General features: G+C 44.9%; 2 protein-coding genes across 2 annotated transcripts in view; one reads left to right on the forward strand and one right to left on the reverse strand.

Annotated features, from left to right (window-relative positions):
- IGFBP7 (insulin like growth factor binding protein 7) overlaps window positions 1-25,850 on the forward strand; it is a 64,184-nt gene extending 38,334 nt beyond the window's left edge. The window contains 4 exon segments of the mRNA XM_070396094.1: window positions 19,613-19,722; window positions 23,218-23,334; window positions 23,944-24,070; window positions 25,596-25,850. Of these exon segments, the coding sequence (XP_070252195.1) occupies window positions 19,613-19,722; window positions 23,218-23,334; window positions 23,944-24,070; window positions 25,596-25,615 (374 nt within the window). The 3' untranslated portion in view covers window positions 25,616-25,850.
- Window positions 25,834-26,759, reverse strand: part of POLR2B (RNA polymerase II subunit B) — a 49,128-nt gene continuing 48,202 nt past the window's right edge. The window contains exons 24-25 of the mRNA XM_070396069.1: window positions 26,516-26,711; window positions 25,834-26,026 (exon numbers count right to left, since the gene is read on the reverse strand). Coding sequence (XP_070252170.1) covers window positions 25,937-26,026; window positions 26,516-26,711 — 286 coding nt within the window. The 3' untranslated portion in view covers window positions 25,834-25,936. The remainder of the gene's footprint in view (window positions 26,027-26,515; window positions 26,712-26,759) is intronic.

The following is a 26,759-nucleotide window of genomic DNA, read 5'->3' on the forward strand; positions in this document are numbered from 1 at the left end:
ATACTAGGAGAGAAGAATCTCAATACTGTCTCCTATTACCCACCCCACTAGGAAGGGCCTGTCCCTTAGTGGGTGCTTTTCCTCTGTATATGAAATCAGCAATTCTTCTTTCATGTCTGCAAACAGGTTTTAGGTTGACCCTTGTAACTGTTTTTAACATCTTTGGACAAGTGGGACTGATACGTAACCAGTTTTCTTTTAAATCCATCTTTTCCAATGTGCTATTATTGCTTGGTAACACAGAACTGCGCTTTTGTACTTTTAAGTAGTTGCCCAAAACTTTGCTGTAATTTCTCCCACTAAAACTCTGACCGATGACCCCCACTTTTTTAAAATATATTTTTATTGATTTCAGAGAGGAAGGGAGAGGGAGAGAGAGAAACATCAATGATGAGAGAGAATCAGTGATTGGCTGCCTCCTGCACACCCCCTACTGGGGATAGAGCCTGCAACCCGGGCATGTGCCCTTGGCCGGAATTAAACCTGGGACTCTTCAGTCTACAGGCCGATGCTCTACCCACTGAGCCAAACTGGGTAGGGCATACCCCCAATTTTTAAACCTTATAAATTGACTAATAAGGGGGCATTTTGCTATAGAGTCCATCCTTATCTTTTGTCTCCTGGATTTAATCTATATTGTTTAATGGGATAGCTATTTCTTTATAGGTTTTTAACATATGATCTATGTTAGTATAAGTGTAGAAGTACAGAGTCAGCACCTTTGGCTATTTTACTGGTCCTGTTGAGTAGCTGAATCAGGGACATAAGAAGGACATGCCTGAACATTGACCTCTTTGTACTTAGAAACAGCTGAGTACCAATTTTTAAATAGGCCACAGTTAATCAAAATCTCTATACTTCAACCTTTCCTAAATGCTAAAATATTCCCTTGTACAAACGGTGGAATAAAAGTGCAGTTGACCCTTGAACAACATAGGTTTGAACTGTGCAGTTCCACTGTATGTGGGATTTTTTTCAATTGACCTATGTAGGTCAATTGACCCACACAGTTCAAACCCATTTTGTTCAACAGTCAACTCTGCATATATGGAGTGCTGACTGTAGTTATATGTGGATTTTCAACTGCGCAGAGGTCAGCACCCCTGAGCCCCGCGTTGTTCAAGGATTAACTGTAGTTATAGCTAGCTAGACCCCAAAGTCTTTTTAATAATCAACAGCAAAGAAGGACAGTTTCTTGGAATGGTTCCTAAGCTCTTACTATTTGAACCTTCATATAAAAATCCTGAACCTGGTGTATATGTTGGTAGTGGCATTGGTCTCTCAACTGCTCAGCAGTTTGTTGACCATTCACTCAATGCTAACTATTGGCACACAGAGACGAAGTAGAGAGAATAAATTGACAGGTCCTTACCAGCATTAAGCCCTCAATCTAGTGGGCTCTGCAGACACAATTATGATGCCTTGGGAAAATACTGTTATAAGGATAAATACAGAGACCCATAGAAGCAGGAAGGAAGCCGCCAGTCTACATTAGGGGGGAGGGGCACAACAAAGGGATGAAGAATAGAAAGTGATAAAGAAAGGTTTGTCAAAGGAGGTTTGCCGAACAAAAAGATAACCACACCAAGACACAGGATATCTAGGAGTTAACCAGGCAAAAGTGGGGAAGAATGGGAAATGGGGGGGAATATTCTAGAAATAGGAACGGCATGTGCAAAAACTAGAGTCTAGAAAGAGCAGGACACATTTGAGGAACACGAGAAGTTCCTTATGGCTGGAGCTCAAGTTCAGGAGGGATGTGACAAGAAACGAGGCTGGGAAGATTCTCAGGGCCAGGTCTTATTTATTCTGCATTTTATAGTTTAGTAAACACATTTCTTTAGGACTCATTTCTTTGCTGGCAGTTATGAGTTTTTTCTCAAGATGAAGATACAAATCTAAACCATATCTAATCTTAGAGAAGAAACATGTTCACTAATATAAAGATAACTTGGCTCTACCAGGGAATGTTTACTCGGTGTTAACATTGACTTTTAAAGTTCTCACAGGATTCCTGCCTATATAAGGTATTTTCTAAGAGTATGGCATCATCTTAGTCATTTGCAAGAAAAAACATGAAGCATATTTTCAAACACTGATTTTTACATTAAACATTCATTAGAACCATTAAAATCCAATAAAAAGAGCTGGAGTTTGCACATTGTTTTATTCCAAGATGTGGGTAGGACTCTAGCCATATGGTCATAGTAGGACTAACACTGTCCCAGCATTATTCATAAGGAGGATAATGCTCACCTATTTGGAGTTGCGAGTCCAAATTACCCAGAACCAGTGAGATAACACCTCTGAAACGTTTCAGGCCCAGAGTGTGAATGGTGAGCCATGACCTCTATTTGACCAGCAATTGTGTAACATGTTCTCCAACATATGCTAATGTTTTTATTCTCTTGGTTTTCCTTTCATAATAACTGGTAGACATAACTAATCTCATTGGCTTGACATTGAAAACTTCTGCAATCTAGCTGTCCTCCAGTTCTCAAGAGTTCTTTTCCTTTGCTTGAAATACCTCTCCCCCCAACAAAACAAAACAAGACAGAATACTTCAGCTGGTTATGTAGAGAGGCACCACAGTAGCCTAGAGAATGCTCTGAGTTTGGATTCTGAAGACCTAGATTCATTCCCAGTCTAGGTCACTTTGCACAAGATACTTAACCTTACTGAATCTCAGTTCCTTTATCTGTAAAATGACTACCTTAGCTCACAAGATTGTTGGGAAAATAAAAATGAAGTAATGGCCCTGACCGGTTTGGCTCAGTGGATAGAGCGTCAGCCTGTGGACTGAAGGGTCCCAGGTTCGATTCCAGTCAAGGGCATGTACCTTGGTTGTGGGCACATTCCCAGTAGGGGGTGTGCAGGAGGCAGCTGATTGATGTTTCTCTCTCATAGATGTTTCTAAGTCTCTATCCCTCTCCCTTCCTCTCTGTAAAAAATCAATAAAATATATATATTTTAAATGAAGTAATAGATATATACCTTTGTCGGGTGTAAAGCCCAATACCAATATTAACTATAATTATTTTTCCTGCAAGGAACATCTCAGAATAGAAAGTGATGAAGAAAGAAGGTTTGTCAAAGGGTGTTTGCCAAACAAAAAGATAACCAAACATCTCACCTCTGAGCATGCTGATCCCCTTGCCTGGAATATCCTTACCTGCCTCACCCACCATCTTTTTTTTTTAAATATCTTTATTGATTTCAGAGAGGAAGGGAGAGGGAAAGAGAGATAAAAACATCAATGATGAGAGAGAATCATTGATTGGCTGTCTCCTGCACCTCCCCAATGAGGATCAAGCCCACAACCCAGGCATGTGCCCCTGACCGGAATCAAACCCGGGACCCCTCAGTCCACAGGCTGTCGCTCTATCCACTGAGCCAAACCAGCCAGGGATCACCCACCCTCTTTAACTTTGGAAAGCGCTTTTCCTCTCCCATGGTTCAGTTCTGACCCACTCAGTCAAAATATTTTTATGTTTATATTTATCAGTCATAATTCATCTATGTTATAATTATTTATGTATTGTTTTGTTTTTTGTTTTTGTTGTTAATCCACATCGAGGATATCTTTCCATTGATTTTTAGAGAGAGTGGAAGGAAGGGAGAGAGACAGAGAGAGAGAAACATCAATGTGAGAGAGACACATTGGTTGCCTCCCGCACGTGCCCTGACCAGGGCTGGGAATTGAACCTGCAACCAAGGTATGTGCCCTTGACTGGAATCAAACCTGGGATCCTTCAGTCCATGGGCTGATGGCTCTATCCACTGAGCCAAACTGGCTAGGTTATCTATATATATAACAGCCTAAGCAGCCTAACGACCGAAGGACCAGTTGACCAGTTGCTATGACGTGCACTGGCCACCAGGGGGCAGATGCTCAACACAGGAGCTACCCCCTAGTGGTAAGTGCGCTCCCACAGCCAACTTCCTGTGGCCAGCCAACCTCCCGCAGTTCCTCCCCCACAGCCGGCTGACTTCCCCCCACCCCCCGATCGACCCCAACCACCAACCATGCCAAGGGCCCCCACCCGTGTCCGAATTCATGCACCAGGCCTCCAGTATATTATAATTGTTTATGTTCTTGTATATTTGTCTACACTTCCTGGGTTGTAAACCTATATCAGGTAAAGAGTCCAACGGCATCTTTGTATCCCTCATATCACCCATCACAGTAGTCAGTTCAGGGAGGACCTGAATGAATTAATCTGCTCCAAGTTGTGCCCTAGCTGGTTTGGCTCAGTGGATAGAGTGTCAGCCTATGGACTGAAGGGTCCTGGGTTCGATTCCTGTCAAGGGCACATACCTCAGTTGCAGGGTCCTCCCCAGCCTGGGCCCTGGTCAGGGTGCGTGCAGGAGGCAACCAATCGATGTGTCTCTCTCACATTGATGTTTCTCTCGGTCTTTCCCTCCTCTTCCACTCTCTCTAAAAATCAATGGAAAAATATCCTCAGGTGAGGATTTTAAAAATATATAAATCAATCTGCTCCATGTTTTATCTGCTCAATGCCATGCAATGCTGAAATTTGATTTATTTAGTATCCCTGTGGATCTTTCTCAACTTTTATACCATTTCCAATAGAGCTTTAAATAATAAATTCAGCTGGGCAATAGTGGAAGTTAGTGTTCTAAGAGATGGACATTAAAATTAGTGATGAATGGGTGACATTTTTCTTTTGACATCCCCTAATTATTAGGAATTAAATGTCTGGCCAGCCCAATTTTACACCTGGTGACCAATATGTTCCAGACCATTTTTTAATCATCTTCTGAGCATGTTACATGACATTGGGAAAGCTATCTAGTGCTGACGTTATGGACTATTTGTGGACTTGTCATTCCTCATTATTATTGTGTAGGTAAAAATGCTACTTTCTTGTTTTAAAAAATTGCTTAGAACTGTCTGTGAATGGGATTTATCTCTCTCAGCTCCAGAGATCATGACCCTCAGTTTTCATTCAGACCAATCTCCCATGGATATGTGGGCGGAACTGGAGACAGGTTGCGTGTTTAGCCAACGTCATTCTTGCCCCAGGGGTCTTGTTCTTATTTTTCTATTTGAGTTAACTTGAAGTTTTCTTTTCTTCATGTGCCAATATAACTGATTTACGGGCCCAGAGACCATAATCCTTTCCCAAGGACAGATAAACCTGGATCTTTCCCCTCTCCTCCCTAGTCCACAGCAGCACAGCATCCCCCCCTTGTCAAAAGCATCATCTTCGAAGCCCCTAGCTTCCCAAAGGAGTCACACATTTGCTAAAGAGATTCCCTGAAAATCTACCCAAAGGACTGAGGAGGCATAAACTGCAGCTTCCATGTCAATTTCAGGAAGATCGAGGACATTTCTTTCCAAGTCTATAAAGAACAAGTTTCCTACTTTTATGTATGGCTGCTCTGAAGAGGTGCCAAGTCTGAAAGCCCAGCTGCTCTGTGAGGAAATTCTTTCCCTTTGCTTAAACAAAAGAAGAGAGTCTCCAGGGCTGGGGCTGATGGCTGCCCTGGAAGGAGGACCTGCGGGAGGGAAAGCGAGGTTCTCCAGGGGCCCAGGTTTTCTCCCTGGGGCTCACCTGTGGATACTGTGCATGTAGCTGCTCCCAGGCCTTGAAAAGATGCAGCATCCACACCTTTCACACCCAATCTACCAGGGAAACCCCTTTCCTGGTTTCTTCTTGCATTGTAAAAGGAATTAGCAACTCAAGTAACACAAAAAAAGCACCACCAATTACAGAAAAGTAATCACTGCCTAAAAATAACCTAAGTGCCAAAGTAAAAACGTCTGGTTCTAAAAATACCAGTAAGAGCAGCAAACAGCAAACCCAGGCTCCAGGGTCCCTCTTCTAGGGCAGCTACTTCCCTGTCTGTGGGTGTAGCTTTCCCTTATCTGCTCCTCATGTCTCAGAGCTCACCCCCAACAGGTTGGACGCCAGGCTGTCCCCCACCAGATAAGAGCAAGTGTGACTTGCCTAACTAGTGAAAAATACAAAATCCTGATTCAAAGCCCCCGAGTTCCCACTAGACAGGGCCTCCTACCCTGGGATCAGAGAGTCACACCTACCCGCTTGAGCCTCATTGAACATCCTAGCTCTTTTCCAAGCCCGGATGGTCCCCTGCACCCCCAGCCAGCATCTTGTCTGATGTGAGTTTCAGATGCAAAAAGAAGGTCTGTACTTGTGCTGGAACACATGGGGTGTTCACAGTGGTGCACAAATCGAGTGCACAGTCCCAGGCATCATATACCGACGGGGTGAGAAGGGGGTTCTGTTCCAGTTTGAGCCTGAGGGGCAGCATGAGCAAACACAGAACAGGGGGAAAGAAATGTTCAGTCCGACTAGGAAGCTGGGAGGAAATCGGAGAACACCCAGCAAAGCAGAGATAAACAAAGGATGAGACTTGGGCTAAACAGCTGAGAGCTTTCCAGGCTGTGAACATCACAAAGGAGCACAGAAAATAACCAGAGGGCACGGGGGAAAGAGGGGAAAACACGGAGAAAGAACAGGGGGAGCTGTTATGTCGGCTGATTAGTGCCTGGGCTTGTGGGCCAAGGAGGCAACAGTAACCAAGAGAGAAGTGAAAAGGAGGCTGGAGCCCCAAGGCAAAAACATCACCAAGTGGAAAGTGGAAATGCCAGGGGCAAGCACAGTGGGCCCAGCTCTGCTCCCAGCCTCCAGGGAGCTGTTTCCTCACACACAGATCCCTTGTGTTTCTTCCTGCTCCTGGTCCTTAACAGAGAGGCAATCTGACACCAGAGGAGCAAAGGAAAGGGTCCCGATCTAGTCGGATTTTAACTGAGACGCACAAACTCCGGATATAGCCCCAGCCCTGCCCACTACCATTGAGGGAAGGAATTAGGAAGGCAGGAGAGGGGCAGGGGTGGGGCTGAGCGTGTGAACCAAATAATTTATTTTAGGAAAAGGGAAAATAACACAGGAGAACTGTTAAGACTCACCGTTCCCCCACGTGGCTTAAAGCAATGATAGTAACAGTAATGAAGTTGTCTTGTCATCAGGTCTCTATACCCTTCACCTTTCACTCCAGTTCCTGGGCCTTTTCTCTCTTCTCCTTCAATACTTGTGTCTCCCACGTGTCCGGACTCTCGCTAAAAAGATTTGGGAACATTCTGTCTTCAAATCTGTCCTCTCCTCCTCTCTTACTTTCCACCCTCCAGTCTTTCTCATCCTCTAGCTCCTGCTCTGTTTTAATTAAGTGGTTCCGCCCAAGGAGTTTTTAAACAATGCCAGTGCCAGGCGCCACACCCAGACCAACGTGAAACTGGGAGTGCAGCCCAGGCCTGGGTACTGAGTCGAGCCCCGGGGAGCCCCGTGTGCACCAGGATTGGCAAGCACTGCGAGACAGAACCCTTCTGAGAACTGCTTTCCAGGTGGGGAGCTTGCCTGTGTGGCTCGGTGTGTCTGGTGCCAGTTATTCCTGCTGGCAGCCCTCTGCGAGGTCTTTTCCAACATGCATAACGAGACTGAACAAACCTACCATCTTTGGAAACTCCTAGTCTAACAGGAGCCCTGTGCTGCTCGGCCAATTTCCTCAGGCTGTGCCTGGAGCCGTGGGCCTGGCCTGAGGATTTGCTGTGGCTCCTACAATGCCAAGCCCTTCCTCGGTCAGAGAGTGGAACTGAGGGCTTCCCTAGCTCTCAGGGAGCTGAAGGACATTGACCTTCCACTAAAGACCCAGAGTGGGAAGCTCCCCAGCACCTGGGCTGTCCACTGGGCAAAGAAGAGCAAAAGTCCCCCAAGGCCTCCTGGGAGTTCAGGCCTCGACCTTCTTCAGCTTTCCAAGATGTTCTAGGCACTAGGTTTAGTAAGGCCAACCCCCCTGGAGTTGAAGGCCATGTGGGAGTCCCTCACTTCCTTCCCCCCAGGGGCGGGCTCAAGAACATCTATTTCTTTGGGACCCCACAGACTGCAGCCCTTGTGATAGGACAGGGCCCATGGACCGAGGCCGAGCTCGGAGGGTAGGTGAGCCTGCGGGCTCCGGAAGACTTCCCCTTACAGCTCATGGGGGAAACACTTCCTGAGGCCTGGCGGCCGGCACTGGGTGTGTGCGTAGGGGGAGGGTGGGCAGGATCTCAAAGATAAGTGTTCCGGGAACTGACTGTGCAGGCTTCTAGGAATCCCAGAATCCCAGGAGTCCCTCCTGTGGAAACTCCCCCACTCAATTCAGTGCTTGTGGAACAGGAAAAGGTGACCCTACGTTTTAATTCGTTGAATTTAAGGTGTGTCATAGCCCAGACAGGACAGGCCCGTGAAATGTGGTGCAAAGCATTTCCACGACTGTGGTACCATGAACAAGGTGCACCCACATAGCTAGGGCGTTTCCCTTCATAAGGTGCTCCCTGTGACGTCAGTTGTTCCATTGTGTGCAAACCAAATAAAAATCCAGCCGGCGGATTTAACTGGTGTGGACATCAGTCAGCCTGGTGTTCTGATGGTAGTTTGGCTTCCATGGCAGTGCTGCTGAATAAATGAGCTCATCCCTTGGCAAGGTGGCTGGCACAGCCCCGCTCAGCTCATCCACCATGTGGCTGCCAGAGAGATCTCTCCACCTTACGCATCTGAACTTAACCTAAAATCCTGCATGGATTTACCTTACCTAACACAGCCTTCCTCCAAGGATGGTCGGCAAACTGCGGCTCGCGAGCCACATGTGGCTCTTTGGCCCCTTGAGTGTGGCTCTTCCGAAGCCTTAGGAGTACCCTAATTAAGTTAATAACAATGTACCTACCTATTTAGTTTGAGTTTAAAAAATTTGGCTCTCGAAAGAAATTTTAATTGTTGTACTGTTGATATTTGGCTCTGTTCACTAATGAGTCTGCCGACCACTGGCCTAGACAGCCAGATCACGTGGGGTTGGGGCCACGCCCTGGAGTCAGACCTTTGGTCAGTATCCTACTCTTTCTTGTGCTAGACCCATTCAAGTTAGAGCAAAGGAATAAGAAAACATGGTCACACAAGGGATTTGTTTGCAAGCAACAAATTGTGAAGAATCAACTTTCTGTTTATGCTCCATGATAAATTCAAACTCAGGGTGATAATTTTGAGGCACTGCAAGATTCACAATCATCATGGAAAGACATCTGAGTGCTGTGATGTCTATTATACAGAAAAATAGCCCAGTACACTCCAGGAAGATGTTCAGCATCAGAGATGGGAGCCAGCATGGGGTGTCTCATTAACCCAGAGGCAACGACGAGTCGGAAATGTAATGTACGGGGTCCGCGCATGCCATGACCAGGCTGGTATCTTATTGGGAAGTCTGCTTGCAGATGGGCTGCCCCTGTAAATAAGTGGCTGAGCAATGTCCTGACAGGTCCCTCCAGTCTGCCTCTTCCCTCTCTGTCCCATTGCTACAAACTTGACTTAGGTCTCTAGTCCCAGCCTGTCTCAATCCTGCTGCAGAGGCCTCTGAAGTTGCCGCTTGAGTCATGTCACACCAACATTCAGAGCCGCTGGAGTCTCAGCTTCTCTCCTGTACGCAGCGCTCTCCCCGAGCCAGACTGGTGGGCTCCCTCGCTGTTCCTCCGGCAGGGCGGTGCTTTCCTGTCTCTGCACCCCTACTGTCTGAGAGTAAAACCTTCCTGGACAGAGGCCTGCTTCTGAACTGCAGGGCCTGCTCAGATGCCGTCTCTTTCCCCAGCCACCCCTGGTTCAAGGGATGTGTTGCCTCCATTCCCTGGATAAGCAATTTGTCTCAGCTCCAGTCATAAGGAATTTACTTTGAAATAAAAACAATAGCTAATACTTGTTGAGCGTTTACCCCAGGCCAGGGACTGTGCTAATTGCTGTATCTTGTTTAATCTTTCTGATCATCTAAAGCAGAGGTTCTCAACCTGTGGGTTGTGACCCCTTTGGCAGTCGAACGACCCTTTCACAGGGGTCGCCTAAGGCCATCCTGCATATCAGATATTTACATTACGATTCATAACAGTAGCAACATTACAGTTATGAAGTAGCAACGAAAATAATTTTATGGTTGGGTCACAACATGAGGAACTGTATTTAAAGGACCAGAAGGTTGAGAACCGCTGATAAAGACTTAGGTGTTACTGCCCCATTTCACAGATGAATAAACTGAGAAGTTAAACAACATGTACAATGTTACATAACTCAGACGTGGTAGTGCAGAATTCCTGCTTGCAAAGTCTGTGCTCCAAACTCACTACAGACCATGGCCTCCCCAGCATCTGATTCTCAATCTAAATGTGTTGAACCTCACCCGTCCCACCACAATAGATTATATTTGGAAAAGAGGAAGCAATTCTTACACATCTTTCCCTGCCAATGTTTGGCAGGGCCCCATCATTATAAACTATTGGTTTTTCGTTCCCACTAAAGTGTAAATAATTAACAGTAGCTACCATAACTAGGTAACTTTTCTTTAAACTAATACCCTGAAATTAAATCTGAACTCTGCTGCTGAGGGTTTAGTCCTTTTTTCTCCTGCTCTTGCTGTCCTCGGCTGACATCCTTGAGACTGTGAGCTGGATTTCCATTCCGAGGTCCAGCTGCCACATCACCGCACCTCTGGAAGTTCCCAAAATGACTTGCCTTGGCAAGTGGCTCTGCTCTTTGATTAGCCATACCGTTGCTGCTTCCCCTAATTTAATATCAGGAAGTCTGCACGTGTTTCATCTTCTTCCCCGTCTTGGCCATAGTGCTTTCCTACTATTCTTTTCCCATTTTGTACTGTTGTTTGGTGCTTTTCCCTTCAATGTGTTATCAGAACTCAATCTGCAGATTTTTGCCAAGTTGTGTGGACTCTATCTCCATATGTGGTATCTCTGTTCTTTCCTAAACCCTCCTTTTTTGGTGTGAATACACATACTCTGCACAAACTATTCCAGGACCCAGCATCACTGAGAGTCAAGATGAGTGTGGTTTACAAGCCTACTGTAACTTACAGAAGTCTTTATACTCAGCTGTCTTAGCCATATTAATACATACTCAGTGAGAGCTAGAATGCAAATACCATAAGCCAGCATGTGTGAGAATGACAGATTATCTTTTCTTCCTAGCAGATCTACTCTTCTCATTAGGATTCACTTGATTACTATATATTTAAATTAATTCTCATCCCCTGATCATACACTAATTGGTTGGTGAGTGGCCAAGAATCATTGCTTATATCAAGAGAAAGTTAAGTGGAGGATTTAAAAAATCTCAATGAATGATCTTCCAGCTGATAAGAAAGGGGTGGCTATAAACCCACTTTGGCTAGATACCTTGGCATTGTGAACACTGGTGCATTTTCAGGACAGTGGCTATATTCTCAGTTTCTGTCTGGCTAATCTATATATATAAAAGCCTAAGTGACCGAATGACCGGCCGGTAGCTATGCCACACAATGACCACCAGGGGGCAGACACTCAATGCAGGAGCTGCTGAGTGACAGCAACTTTGCAAAGCGCCCTCTCGCACTCCAGGACCCCTTGAGGGATGTTGGAGAGCTGGTTTCGGCCCGATCCCCACGAGCCAGGCCAAGGGACCCCACCTGCTGGAGGGGCCCTGCTCATTCCACAGATGCCCTTTGAGCCTGGCACCGCCCCAGGTGCAGCCGGGCAGGGAGGGACTGTGGGAGGTTTGGCTCCAGGGCTTGTCTGGCCCATCTAGCCCAGTCCCTCCCCGACAGCCACCTTCTAATTAATTTCCTTTCAATGTGCATGAATCCATGCACTGGCCTCTAGTAATGTTATGTTATTCTTAATTTACTGATGCCCTTTCCCACTGCATACACTCTTGACTATCCCTCCTTCCAATGAACATGAAGGACACCTGATTCCAGATTTCCTGACTCTGTTCTGACTGCATCAGGACACCGGCATCTTCCGTTAGCCCAGCTGGGAAAGCATTCGAGAACAAGGGTGCACTAAGTTGTGTGACACTAACTCCAAACCCAGCAGGGTCGCAGAGGAGAACTAAGTGGGAGCTGGAGCTGTACAAAATGTCAAAAGGAGATGAAACTTAGAGCTTCAAGTAAAGAGCAGGGCATCAATAATAGGAGAGGAGGGAGGACATTCCAGTAAGCAAGGACATCACCATACGCAAAGTGGAAATGAGAAGGTAATGGTAGGTGAGCATGATTGCCAGGATCAGAGCATGGATTTGGGTTGAAGTAAGAAGTAGGAAAGAGTGGATCTGTATGGGTAGAAATGGATTTGTAGGGTAAAAGTGGAAGAGGTGATGGGGGAAATGAAGGAGGTGATGAAGCCAAAACCAGTATGTGGTTAAATACAATAACAAAATTGGACAAAAACTGACTATTAAAGAGAATTTAACTTTTCATGATTTCCCAAGCTCAATGGAGTATATTCAACTTCAAAACATGACTTCTCCTAACAGCCTCTATGTAGCTCTTTCAGATAAAAAGCAATTGGCTAGGTAACAGCTGATACCTGGATAAGCTCTTTTTTCTTTCCTTCACTGGGAGAATGAACTTTGTTGTCAGTCAGATACATACATTTAGTAGATGAGGAGGTACACTGGCTGGTTTACAGGGGATGAGAGCCCCAGAGCCAGGTGGTACAACCTGAGAACCTCAGAGCTTCATGGATGTTGAAGGTGCCTGTGACTGCTCTCAGACATATTCAAGACAGGGACGTTCACTTCCAAGCCCAAGGAGGTTTTCAGACCTGCTCTGGTTTCCTCTTCTGTAAAAATAGGTAAGTGGCTGGTTCAAGGTCACTTGGCTATAATTGGCAGACACGGTTCCAGGGCCAAGTTTTCTGTCCCCAAGAGTGCTTTGTTTTTTTGGTTTTTTAATAGAAACATAGTAAGGACATCTTAGGTCATGTCTGGAGAGTGTTTTGTGCTCTGTAGGAGCCTAGGAAATTGCTCACATACTTCTTTTAGATTATCCCCATGTTTTGATAGGATGATACGTTTTAACTCTTTTTTCTTTATTACAATTTTATGTAAAACCATAAATGAATGAATTGCTGGTCAAGTTCAAAATTAATTACACTTCAGGGTCTTCTCCTCATGACATGTGTGTGTTTTGTAATAACTGCCCTTTTTAGCTTCTTCAGAACCAAGTCAAAATATTCCAGACTTAAATCCATCCATATTAAGCAATGTCACCCCAATAAATTTAATTTTAAAAATCTATCTCCAATTCTTCCTTTTTTATAGCTTTAGTGATTTCTCAGAACGTAGTTATTTCTGGGTTATAAGCGAATATTCCGAAAGTCCGCTGCTAGTCTGTTGGTCATTTATCTAGAACTCAATTCAAAGGGCCTGAGGAGTGGGATGCAGATAGGTGGAGACTGTGCAGGAGACACCTAACTCCTTCTAGGTACTTTTAAGGAGGCACTGCTTCATTAAATTAAATTTTAATTTTCTTCCAAATTTGAAACATTATTCTTCCTTGCTACATCTTCGTTTAGGATCTGGCTTTCTTCATTTCCTTTCTTTCTTTTTCCTCCTTCTCTTCCAACTCCTCCCTTCCTTCTTTCTTCTTCCTCTTTCCTTTCAAGAAATGATTTTTTTAAAAAGACACCATCTAAGATAACTAGACAAGAATTATAATAAAAAAATAAGGGATTGCCACATGAACTTAAAGAGTTGAGAAAGTCAAAAGAGATTGAATAAGAGCTGAGTCATTAAATGTAAGAAAGAAAATGGAGTAGCCTAGTTTGGGTACAGTCACCTGAGACAGAAAGATAGGGATGGGTTTGAGATGGAGAAAGCTTTGGAATAGGCGTTCTCACACCAGCCACCAGGCAGCACTGCAGATGGCTTGGTTGCTGCCTGGAGTTGCCTAGGGTGGGAAAGGGGAGCAGGGAGGTCGTGGGCAGTCATTTAATTCTATGTACAGGATGTTTGCGAGACACATATGTGTATGCGAGCAGCCTAAAGTCTTTACCAGAACAAGGGTAAGAATAAATAAATAGTTGAGCCTATTCTGCTGTTTGTTCCTGTTCATGTACCTATGTTGAGACTTGCTTTAAGTGGAACCCAAACACGGAGCATGATTTAGATGGTAGTGTTTATTATTGTCCTTGGCCTGGCCTCCAGGATTGATTTTGAGCTTTCTGCCTGAAAATGAGCTCAGAGTGAACTAAAAGTTCCTTTATTCTTACAAACAGAAATAAATTCTGGACCTGGTTTGGCATTCTTGGAAAGAAGGCAGAGTGGAAAGAGTTAGAAATCATTTGGTAAAGAGTCATTTTGCTGAGCACTCTCCTGAGGTAGAACAGAACCTTTGGGTCAATGCTCAACCTCTCAGCCACTGAGCCACACCGGCCGGGCAATACAGATTTTTGTTACTTAGAAATTTTATAGAATTCTAGGGATAGCCTGGTAGTAGAATTGACAGACTCATTTATGATTTTAGAATGGACCAAATATTGACTGAGCCCATTAACCAAAAGTATTATATGTATTCCAGGGGTTGGGAGAGAGGAGGAACCCATAGTATAATTTGTCCTAATCTTGAACCCCTGGTGATGGCTCTCATTGAAAGTATTTGTGGGTTTGCCCTGGCTGGTGTGGCTCAATTGGTTGGGTATTGTCCCATGCACCAAAAGGTTGTTGGTTCAACTCCTGGTCAGGGCACATGCCCTGGTTGTGGGCTGGATCCCAGTAGGGGGTGTGCAGGAGGCAGCCTATCAACATTGCACTCTCACATCGATGTTTCTCTCTTCTCCCTTCCTCTCTCTCTAAAAAAATAAAAAGAAAATCAATAAACTATTCTTTTAAAAAGAAGAAAGTATTCCTGGGTTTAAATATTTTAAAACTAGAGGCCCAGTGCACTCTACACTCGAGTGGGGGGAGCGTGGTCCCTCAGCCCAGCCTGCACCCTCTCACAGTCCAGCAACCCTCAGAGGATGTCCGACTGACAGCTTAGGCCTGTTCTCATGGGGAGTGGGCCTAAGCTGCAGTCTGGCCTCCCTCTGTGGAAGGCAACAGGGTGGCCCAGTCAGGTGATGGCCAGCTAGCCCTGCCCCCTCCTGCCCCCCCCCCCCGAATTGCCCCTCCACCACCGCTGGTTGCTGCTGCCCCCTGATCGCCATCCCCTCCATCTGCCTGCTGGCATGCACCTTATCTGGCCTGGTGCTGACTGCTCACTGGCCCCACCCGCAACCAACACGTCAATTTGCATATTATGCTTTTATTATATAAGATAATTCTTTTTCCTCCTCAAATGTTCAGCTTCCTGGAATAAGGAGGAGATTAGAGGGAGATGAATATAATGGATCCCCTCTATTCAGTGCTTCAGTTTTAATACAATTCATTCTAAATTTATACTATGATTGTTGGTGCAAGGATAGACACAAGACCAGTGGAACAGAATGGAGAATCCAGAAGTAGACTCACTCATGTATGGTTAACAGATTTACCACAAAGGCACCATTATAATTCAACTAGAGGCCCAGTGCACAAAAATTTGTGCATTCAGGGCGGTCCGTCAGCCCAGCCTGCACCCTCTCATAGCCCAGGACCCCTCGGGGAATGTCCACCAGCCAGCTTAGGAATGTCCCTGCTCCCCAGGGGAACAGGCCTAAGCCACAATCGGACATCAGCTGTCAGCCTGGCTTGTGGCGAAGCAGAGGTCCCCTGTGAGAGTGCACTAACCACCAGGGAGCAGCTCCTGTGTTGAGCATCTGCCCCCTGGTGGTCAGTGCACATCATAGCAACTGGTCGTTCCTGGTCATTCTGCTGCTAGGGTCAATTTGCATATTATTCTTTTATTATATAGGATAGGAAAAGGATGGTCTTTTCAGCAAATGATGCCAAGGCAAGTGGATGTCCTTTGGGGGAAGTGGATGAACCTAGACCTCTGCTCATAGCACACACAAAAATTAATTCAAGATGGGCCACAAGCGTACTAGTAAAGCGAAAGATGAAACCATAAAGCTTATAGGAGAAAACAGGAGATCTCTCTGGACTTGGGCTAGGCAAAAATTTCTTTAATCGGACACAAATCATAAGAGAAAAACTTGATAAATTGGGCTACATTAAAACGAAGACTATCTTAGTTTTTAAGTTACGCCCTGGGAAGACTCCATAGCATGCCCTGGCGGGAAATCAGGCAGGAACACTTCCCTGTGTGCTCTCTGCCCTGACCAAGATGGGTGACTAACTGCCTGACTAGAGGGAGACATGTAGGTTAAAATCAGGGCTTTGCTGCAAGACTGAGCCCTCCCAGTGAAAACGCCTTACAATGCTTGTGTGGCTTCGATATGTGAAAGGCAGCTTTGTTCCAAGCCCTCCAAATCTCTTCTCGGAACAGTCCCTTGAGATCCCCTGAGCTTTGATGTCATCCTGCTAAATCCTCTTGTGGAAAAGAGGACAAAGCCACGTGGGGGCCCTGAGAGAGGTGAGCGAAAGTAGTTCAAAGTCCAGCCAGATCCGGTCCTGTGGTGTCCAAGCCCTTGTGGTCCCAGGGCCCAGGAGGAAGCCTGGGGTTGGGGTGAGGCCCGGCCCAGCCCTTTGCAGGGTCCTGTGTTGGTGCCGTCAGACTAGGAAGCACCGGAGACAGAGCCAGAAACACACATAAACACAGCACCACCAGGCTCACCACATCCACGTTTGCAACAGAAAAGCTAAGACCCCTGGCCAAGATAGAGACTTCCTCTTTAGGCCTATGGTGCAGAGGGAAGGAAGCATGGAATATATTTTGGGCTTTCAAAACTTTGATTGTTTTGCACATTCTTGCAAAAGGAGTGGGGCGGGGGGAATAAAAGTGCCCCAGGGATTTTTTAAAAATGTATCAGCATCTAATACTTCAGATGAGTGGGGAAAATCTTACATGCCGGGAGCATTTCCTTTCTGTTTCAAGAAATTAATGGTGTGCTGGAAATAGCCTGTTGCAGAAGGGGAGACTGCGTGTCCCTTGAACGCTGATTGTGCCAGAAAACTTTCCAGGCCTCAGGGGAGGCTGTGCCTTTCCCAGGACTCTGAGGCAAGCTGACCCTGCAGTTAGACACAAGGCAGCAGAGAGCTGAGATTCAGAGTGAATTCTTTATATATATATTTTTTATTTCAGAGAGGTAAGGAGAGGGGCAGAGAGATAGAAACATCAATGATGACAGAGAATCATTGATTGGCTGCCTCCTGCACTCCCCACACTTGGGGTTGAGCCTGCAATCCGGACATTTGCCCTGAACTGGAATCAAACCCTGACCTCCTGGTTCATAGGATGACGCTCAACCACTTAGCCACACCAGCCAGGCATTCAGAGGGAATGCTTAACTCATTTACCCAAGAAGCTCACTGAGCCAGATAGGTTTGGTCCTGGAGTGGTGGCTGTCCCACCCGGAGCCCAGGCCCCCAGCTCTGCTCCCTCCTCTGTGGACTGTCCCTGGTCTCTCTGGGGGCCCTGGGGGCCTGAAACCTGGCATTCAGAGTGAGCAGAAGTAAAATTCCAAGTTCCACCCGTTAAAAAGTAGGTGTGTATGTCTCCCCTGCTGCAGATGTTGGGGAGCTGGCACCTCAGCAGAAAAGAGCAGGGAGTACAGATCTTTCAGTATCTGTTGGCTTCAAAAGCATTGCATTTCACCCTGGCAGAGAGCTCAGCTGGTTAGGATGTGGTCCTGATATGCCAAGGTTGTGGGTCCGAACCCCCGTTAGGGCACATATAAGAACCTATCAATGACTGCATAAATAAGGGGAACAATAAATCTTGTTTCTCCCCCCACACACACACCTTCTTCTCTTTCTATAATCAATAAAAAATAAATTTAAAATAAAAAGGTGTTGCATTTCAGAGCTGGACCAGAAATCATCCACTGGGTTTCCTTGCATCTGCTCTGGGTAACATGTAGCGCATTGAAGTCCTGAGACTTTCCCCTGTCTTACCTAGGTTTGGTTGCCTTTCAGTTGATTAGAGCAGGGATCAGCACTATCTTCTGTGTAGAGCCAAATGGTAAATACTTTAGGCCATACAGTCTTCGCCACAAATGCTCCACTCTGGGCATGGCTGTGTTCCAATAACATTTTTTAAAATATATTTTCAGAGGAAGGGAGAGATAGACACATCAATGATGAGAGAGAATTATTGATTGGCTGCCTCCTGCATGCCCCCAACTGGGGATTGAGCCTGCAACCCGGGCATGTGCCCTTGACCGGAATTAAACATGGGACCCTTCAGTCTGCAGGCCGACACTCTATCCACTGAGCTAAACCGGCCAGGGCCCAATAACATTTTATTTTATGGACAATGAACTGTAAATTTCTTAAATTTTTCACATTATGAAATACTAGAAGCCTGATGCACGAAATTCATGCAAGAGTAGACCTGCCTTCCCCTGGCTGCTGGAACCAAATTCCCTCTGGCACCTGGGACCTGTGCTTCTCTCGCAGAGAGAGGCGCCACCCACCTTCTACAGCCCACTGGTCAGTGGCCTGGGCCTTCCTCTGTGGGGCAATCATGGGGTGATGGCCGAGCCCCCAACCAATCACATCGCACTGCCTTGGCTGGCCTGGTGCCAGTGGGTGTCATAGCGTGGTCCCAGATAATCATCTGGATGGTCGTCCAGATGGTCATCCGGATAGTCGTTCCGCTGTAGGGCCTTTCGTTCATTTTGCATATTATGCTTTTATTATATAGGATTCCTTTTTTTTTTCCAACCACTTAAAGATGTAAAGACCACTCACACGCCATGTAGAAACAAGTAACAGGATAGATTTGGCCCACAGGCCAGAGTTTGCCAACCCCAAGACCTCTTCTGTCACAAAAAGGATGCATACGTTGTTGTTGCTAAGGACCTTCTTACTGGAGGGGATATGATAGAGAAGGGGAGCGATGTGTGCCAGGATTGAGGGGATAGGAGGTGTCACTCTGAGCTCTCCCTAGAGGGTCCCACACCCAGGACTCAAATCAGACAATGCTTTCCACAGGTGCCCCCACTTGCCAACGCCCACTGCCAGTGACCTGGAAACTGAGAATCCTAAAAAGAGCCCTCTCCTTGGGGGCCCTGGTCACACACAGTAGATCTGTCACTGCTTCTCTTTTACCCACTGCCTCCTCCTTCCACCTTCTTCCTTAACACTCGGGCCACTTCTGTTCAAAAGTGTCTCCCAGGGCACACAGCTCCTCATGTTGATCTCTTTGATGAAAGTTACCATCCCTGCCTTATCACCACTGACTCGCCAACCTCAGATCCCAAGCTTCTTAAGGCAGGGACTACCTACCATCTTTTCAGGGTACTCAATACATTTTCAAATATCTTCGTAGATTGTTTTAGTTGCCGCCCCCATAACTAAAAATACTGGTAAACAAGAAAGAAAAACATGGAACATTTTGGAACTAAATCTTCACTATATTAATTGGAAAGACCCAGATAATGCAAAACAGCTGGTAAATTCAAACTCATTTAAGCATGACTTGAGAGAGTAGAAAATCTTATAAACAATAAAATTTTCTCCCTACTTATTTTTTGTCTTTGTCTAGGTGTACACATTCTCAAAGCATAGCTTAAAGTCATGCTGGTGGCCAAGGGATGCCAGTCTGGTCTTTGAAATTTGCTTCAGATAATTCACAGAGGGGACAGCATCATAAAAAAAATCAAGTATTGCTCTCCTAGCATGCTGACTGACGCTGAAGATTGTTTAAAAAAAATTATTTGGCTTTGTGCCCTCTCTTGTAGGTCCTTCCATTGTGACCCCCCCTAAGAACATCTGGAATGTCACTGGTGCCAAGGTGTACTTGAGCTGTGAGGTCATCGGAATCCCAACCCCTGTCCTCATCTGGAACAAGGTCAGTGACACAGATTTTAAGAACACATCCTCTCTCACTGGACAAGGACGGTACTAACCTGAAATCCTCAGCCGGTTCCATTGCCTGCTGCTCCTCCTTGAAACCTTATGGAAATCTTCTAGATATGTCCCTGGGATCTAACCAGCATTTTTACTGACCGCCAAATAGCCCTGCTCTGCTTTTGTTGTGGAGCCTTAGGAACTGGGAAACTATAATGCTGACACCCAAACTCGCCCTCGATGTGCATGTGTGTGCGTGTGTGAGCATGCCTGTGCTTCAGTATGAGTGTCAGCATGTGTGTGCATGGGAGTGTGTGTGTCCCCATTAGGGGGTGAGTTCCTTAGCCAGGTTGGCTGAGTTCTCTCTAAGTCAGGGTTTCTTAGCCTCAAGCACTGTTGATATTTTGAAACAGATCATTCTGTGTTGTGGGGGCTGCCCTGTGCCTTGTAAGGTGTTCAGCAGTATCCCTGGCCTCTACCCAGTACATGCCAGTAGTACCCACTCCCTCAGTGTGACACTCACACAGGTCTATGGGCATTGCCAAATGTCCCCTGGGGGAAATTACCTAGATTGAGAGCCATTGCTCTAAGCCTCTGTTTCCTCCTCTGTATCATGAAAGTAGCTTATAATTCTTGAAAAGATGACATAAAGCAGGTAAAATCACTTGGCTTGTCAGATATGTAGTTGGCACTGCTTGTTAGCTACTATTCCTGGAAATGTTTCCCTTCAGGTGGTATTGTTTTGTGTAACTATCTTCCAATTTGAAGGACAACATATTCTCAGCATGTCTGTAGAAGGGAAACTATTTGCCAGGTCAAATAATACTTAACGATTGCACTGTACAGTATTTTATGTTTCCCAGTTTGTATATTTTGACTCGTTTTTAGCACCCCCCCATGAAAATCCTATTAAGTACATATCATCAGACTAGTGCAAACAAACAGGAAATCTATTTCAGTAAAAAGGCATAACCAGACACTTATTTGTAGCAGGTTTACTTCTCCAGCAAGTTCTAAGATGGATGATGGTCTCTTGATTATTTTGTTGGCTTGGTGTCTGACCAGAGGAGCAGTTTCTGGAACTCTGGGCGGGATTTTGGCACCAGAACTCTTTTTGCTGCAAGTTACAGAACTCACTTCAAACTAGTCTAGGCAAAAATAATGGGGGTGGGAGGTCGAGTGGGTGGTGATTCCAATTTCAAGGGCAGCTGGATCCAGATACAATGTGCCTAGCCTCCTGGCTCTTGACTCTGCTCCCAATGTACTGGTCTTATTCTTTTCTTCCACCTCAGAAAGCTTCCTCCGCACTGTGAGCGATATAGTCACTGGCAGCTCCAAGTTCACATTATCACGGCTTAATGATCCCAGAGGAAATTTTGTTCCACTCTCTCTAGTGCGTTTGTAAAATTCCCCCTGTAGGACCTGGATTCACATTGGGTCACCTGCCAACCTCTGGCGCCTCCATGTGGCCAGAAGGCCGCATCGCCCCCGTTGGGCCCTCTGGTGGGAATGAAGGCAGTGTTTTTTCCAGAAAATGCCTGGGGGTGGGCAGAGACAGCACCAGCTAGCTGCATTACAACTATCCTTTGCAGCTGAAATTGCTGTTAAAGGAAGCAGTGAAATTCTTTCACCTCAATAAGTTATTTTTTTAAAGGGGAGTGGGAAGCAATTAAGAGCAAAAATGCAGCTGATGGGTGTGTACCTTCTGGCCTTCATGGTGAAAGCTGCTGTCGCTCCTCCTTGCTTGTTTGGAGGCTAATGGTTTGTTGGGGAGTGAGAGGTGGAGAAACAATATTTCCAAAGAATGTCCATACAAAGCTCTGCAGCACTCTAGGGACTAAACAGTGGAAGCCAGGGTGACCCAAGTGTCCAAGGCCTGTGACCTATTGACAAATCTGGCAGCGAGTAATTTCTTCAGCCCTTTCTCTGCCCCTCCCCAGCCAGCATACACACACCAGGGGAATAAATCTGCCTGGGGAATCTTTTCCTTTAAGCTTCTGGGATTGTGTGGGGCAGATCCCATGGGCTTCCTTAGGGCTTGTCAACTGGGGGGAGAGGGGTTGGGGGACAGGAAAAAATAATTTTCTACAAACTTGCCAGAAACAAGCAAAAACGCAGCTGCTAGGCTCTGCTGATTTTCCTCTGCCTCCATCGTGTAATTTGCCACATGGGTGGCATAAAGCAGTTGTTTCAACCTGCAGATCACGAACCACCAGTGAGTTCTGAGTGTAATGTAGGAATCACAGCCTGCAGTTTCTTAAAAATAAAAAATAGGACAGAAAATATCTTATGGCATCACATTTAGTAAAGGTATCATTTCCTAAAACCTTCCTTTTGTATGTTCCACATCACAATGCAAAATGTGTTTCTTACTTTGGGCCATGTCAATTCACTTTAAAAGTCATGACTTAAATAATTAAACAGGGCATTTGTTTTCTCCCCACTGTCCTTGTACCAAACTGCTGAGAATACAGGCTTCCTATGCATTCCCATGTCCACTCCACTTTAAGCACGGAACTGGTTTGTGGGTATAAATGAGTAATAGAATATGAGGTGTAAAGGTGGCATGTCTTTCATGCTCAAGGATCTCAGCAACACCCGAACTAACAGGACACACCTTCTCTCCCGACACCAGGCGACAGCACTTCTATGGTGGTCACAGCCTGATGAGTGCTCTGTGACTTCCTGATCAGTAGTTACCTTGTGATATTAACCCGCAACCTAGGTGTGTGCCCTGACTGGGAATCGAACCCTCAATCTTTTGGTTCATGGGACGACACTCTAAACAAATGAGCCACCCGGCCTGGGCCATAGTTTGCCTTTATAAAAAGGGGGAAAAGTTAAGACAGTGTTTACTGTTGGCCGCAAACCAAGGAAACGGAGTTTCTTAACCCATCCTGACTCTCCTGAGATGCACAGGGATAGACAGGAAGTTTTGTCATGAGAATGACATAGGCATTTGTTTGACAGGCGTTTTTGTTCTCAGGACTTTAGTACATACGTGGTGAATCCTTAGTCCTCAAAGAATTGGTATTTAACTCAACCTACTGTTTTTCACTGATGAGGCTGTTGCAGAAAGAACCCCTGCACCTGGGCTCCTGCAGAAGGTCCCAAGCACCAAACCTACCTAGCACTGGGCGATACCGTTTGCCGCTCAAACATGTCTTGGCAAGCAAGGAAAGGCCCAGCAGAGCAGCAGAATGTGTAAGGGCATGAGTAAATGATGGTGTCCCGGGCAGGAGAGCATGATGTGTGTTCCCCAAGCATGCAGAAAAGTACATTCATACATGTAAGGTTGTATAACTTAAAACATAGGGAGGGAAACTGACAGGATGAGGATCTTTCATGTACCTATTCAGGAAAAATATGAAAATTGCTAGTTTTAACCCAGTTAAAAAGTCTGATGTACTCCTTGTGCAATTATAGAAACGTGGCCTCTTCCAAGTTGATGATTCAGTGCAGAGAATGCAGAGACGATTTCCCTCTTTTTTTGCAGGTAAAAAAGGACGATAATAGATTTCACAGGACAGAACTCTTGCCTGGTGACCGGGACAACCTGGCCATTCAGACCCGAGGTGGCCCAGAAAAGCACGAAGTAACTGGCTGGGTGCTGGTGAGTAGCAGGAGCTGGCCAGGCTCTCATTGTTGGAATTGGACACTGCGGACCTGGCAGAGACGCCCAGTGCACTGCCCGGCTGGGAGCACTCACACGGAGCTGCTGCTCCACTTTCAGACGCAGCTGAAAACAGCTGAAGTTCATTGGATGTTTAAAAATGACCAACAAATAAGAACTAATTTTTTTTCCTCTACTTCAAAGCAAAATGATCACAGACCTGATCCATGCATTAAGTACTTTAATCAAGTACTGATTAATAGTTATTTTACTTGACCTTCGATAGTTGTAGATACTCATTGTGTAGTACTGAGATCATACACCCACCCTATCAAGGTCTTCCTCCAACTGTCGTGTGCACCTCTCCAGTTGTTAACCTCTGCAATGTGACCGAAAGTTGTCGGTAACATTTCCTCAGAGTAGGCATCTCCCCAGCAAACCAAATCCGGTAGTTGTGTAATTCTCCTAGCATGGGACTTGCACTATTTCTAGCAGTATCTTTGCTGTGAATTCCTTGGTCATCACAGGAAACTTATAACGACTTCATTGAGACTACTAGGAAAAGAGAGGACCAGCATAGAGGCACTAAAGATTCTTTTCCATTCACAGTTATCTCCACTCAGTAAGGAAGATGCTGGAGAATATGAGTGCCATGCATCCAACTCTCAAGGACAAGCTTCAGCATCAGCAAAAATTACAGTGGTAGACAGCATACATGAAATACCAGTGACTAAAGGTAGGTACTAAATCTCAGCCACTTAAGAACTAGTGTTTTTGCTTAATAAAGAACAGAACCAAGTTAGAAAGTATCCGACAGCCCTTAATGAAATTCTGTAATGTCAGGAATCCACAGGGGCATTAAATGTATAATCAAAATGTAGAGCACACAGCTCCAGAAGTACATCCGGGCAGTTGATGGAATGCTGTTATTACAGTAAACTTAGATTCTTTCACCTTATACATGAGACAAAAACTCAAACTTGACTGGGATGGCTTCTATTTCCCATGACTATCTATCCACATGGCATTTTTCCTTGGTGTTGTGACTATTATATTAAATTCCCATTTAAAAGGAAATGATTGTGGGTACTTCCCTTTGAGCTCGTATTTTAAAAAGCCAGAAAGGAGAGTGTATTGGCAAGTACCCAACTCTGTTCTGCCTCTATCCACTCTCGTGTCAAAGCTTCCTCTTGAGCACCCATCCTGGTAGTGTCAGAATGATACTACTTTACATTTATATAATTCTATTAGACTGATGTCTGGATTGACTTTTCCTTAAACCAAAAATAAGAACAAAATTTATTATCAGCATTTGTCAAACCATTCCTCTGTGTGGATCACTCATCTGTGGTATGAAAGGAAAAAATATCAAGTAAAAGATGTTTGATCAGATTCTCTATAGCCAAGATGTGTAAAGCCAGGAGATGAAACAGAGCAACAGCTAAGAGTCATGTGTTTGAGTCTCAGCTCTGCCACTAATTATTCCACTTTAAATTTTGAATGACAGCTGGATGACAAAGGAAAGGTCCTTAGCCTCTCTGGATCTCAACTTGGTGGTTTGTGAATGTGCTCTGCCAGTTCTATAAAGTCCACCTCTTGCCCTGGCTGGTTTGGCTCAGTGAATAGATCGGCCTGCGGACTGAAGGGTCCCGGGTTTGATTCCAGTCAAGGGCACATGCCCGGGTTGCGAGCTCAATTTCCAGTAGGGGGCGTGCAGGAGGCAGCCGATCAATAATTCTCTCTCATCACTGATGTTTCTCTCCCTCTCACTTCCTCTCTCTATCAAAAAAAAAAGTCCATCTCTTACACACAGACCAATACGACAAAATCGCCTTCCACATTCAAAATTGTACAGCTCAAATTCTAAAGAGCACTCCACCATCTATCATCTATGCCAGTGATGGCGAACCTATGACACGTGTGTCAGAGGTGACAGGCGAACTCATTTTTTTGGTTGATTTTTCTTTGTTAAATGGCATTTAAATATATAAAATAAATATCAAAAATATAAATCTTTGTTTTACTATGGTTGCAAATATCAAAAAATTTCTATATGTGACATGGCACCAGAGTTAAGTTAGGGTTTTTCAAAATGCTGACATGCCAAACTCAAAAGGTTCGCCATCACTGATCTATGCAGTTACATATCCTTTATCCCCCACATTTTAACATCATTTATTTGGAAACACTAAGCCACCTAAAAATTAGAAAGTCAACCATGTACATATATGTAACTAATTTTTTTTCTTTTTTTTAAACAGGTGAAAGTGCCAAGCTATAAACCTGAAGAATATATTAGTCTGCATAGCTAAACATAGTCATGGATAACTACTACCCTGTTCTTGCCTAATAACCAGTTTCTTTTCATCCAGTCCACTAACACCTTTGTTATATTCACCGACTTTACACAGAGATAACACATCAAGACTATCTACAAAAATTTATTACCTGTTTACAGAAGAAAAGCATGCATATCATCAAACAAAACAAATAAAATGCTTTTTATCACAATGTAACACATATTTATTATTTTTAAAAGTCGTTATCATAAAAAGACACAAAAGGCATTGATAAGTGTCTTGTTGAGAATCTTTTAAAAGAGCTAAACACTCATCATTCGAGGTGCAATACTCATAGACATAAGCTCTTGAAACAACAGTTTGCACGCATAAGGCATTCGCACCAAAGAAATCTGAAAGAAAGAAAAAGAAAGTAATTAGCAAAGTTATACTGAAATGAGCCCACTTCCCTAGCCCAGAAAAAGGTAAAGACTTGGTGCTGAAGATAAACAAAAGGATAGGCTGATACAACTCATTCTACTAACTTGGCCCAAGGTGATTCTTCCTCCTAGTAGGCTTTGGTATTTGACCCTTTCTGCCAGACATAAGCACCCTCCTGAAGCAAAAGGCTTTTTAAAAACCCACTTTTAAAAATTTCTTGTACAAGGCCTTTTCGAAAAAAATGAACAGTTTAGCGATATTACCATAGTAAAGTTTAAACTGATTTTTAGAGAAAAATCAAATTTTGTTTTTCTCATTTAAAACTAGGAATCTTACAGAGGCATGCTATTCAAAATTGTGAAAATGCCAATCTGTTCCATCACACTAAATCTGCCTGGGTAATTAGCCCAACATAGTTATATCCTAAACAGTTATCAACTGGACAGAAAGTCTATACACACCTGGGTTTTATTCCGACAGCCCCTGCATTCATATGTATGGGTCCTGGTGTTAGCAATCGCCATTATTCCACAAAGATTGCAAACATGAACCTGATATGGATCTGATGCCTCAAACAGTCTTTCCCTTAAAAACTGGGCTGCCCCATGGGCAATCTGACAGTCTCGTTCCATTTCACCAAAACGCAGGCCACCATCCCTGTTAAGAGAAAAGCAGAGTATTTTGTATTATTTTCTACTAGAGGCC

This window comes from Myotis yumanensis, unplaced genomic scaffold (genome assembly GCF_028538775.1).
Source record: "Myotis yumanensis isolate MYYU_CA2020_CCGP unplaced genomic scaffold, mMyoYum1.0.hap1 SCAF_1, whole genome shotgun sequence".
NCBI classification, from domain to species: Eukaryota; Metazoa; Chordata; class Mammalia; order Chiroptera; family Vespertilionidae; genus Myotis; species Myotis yumanensis.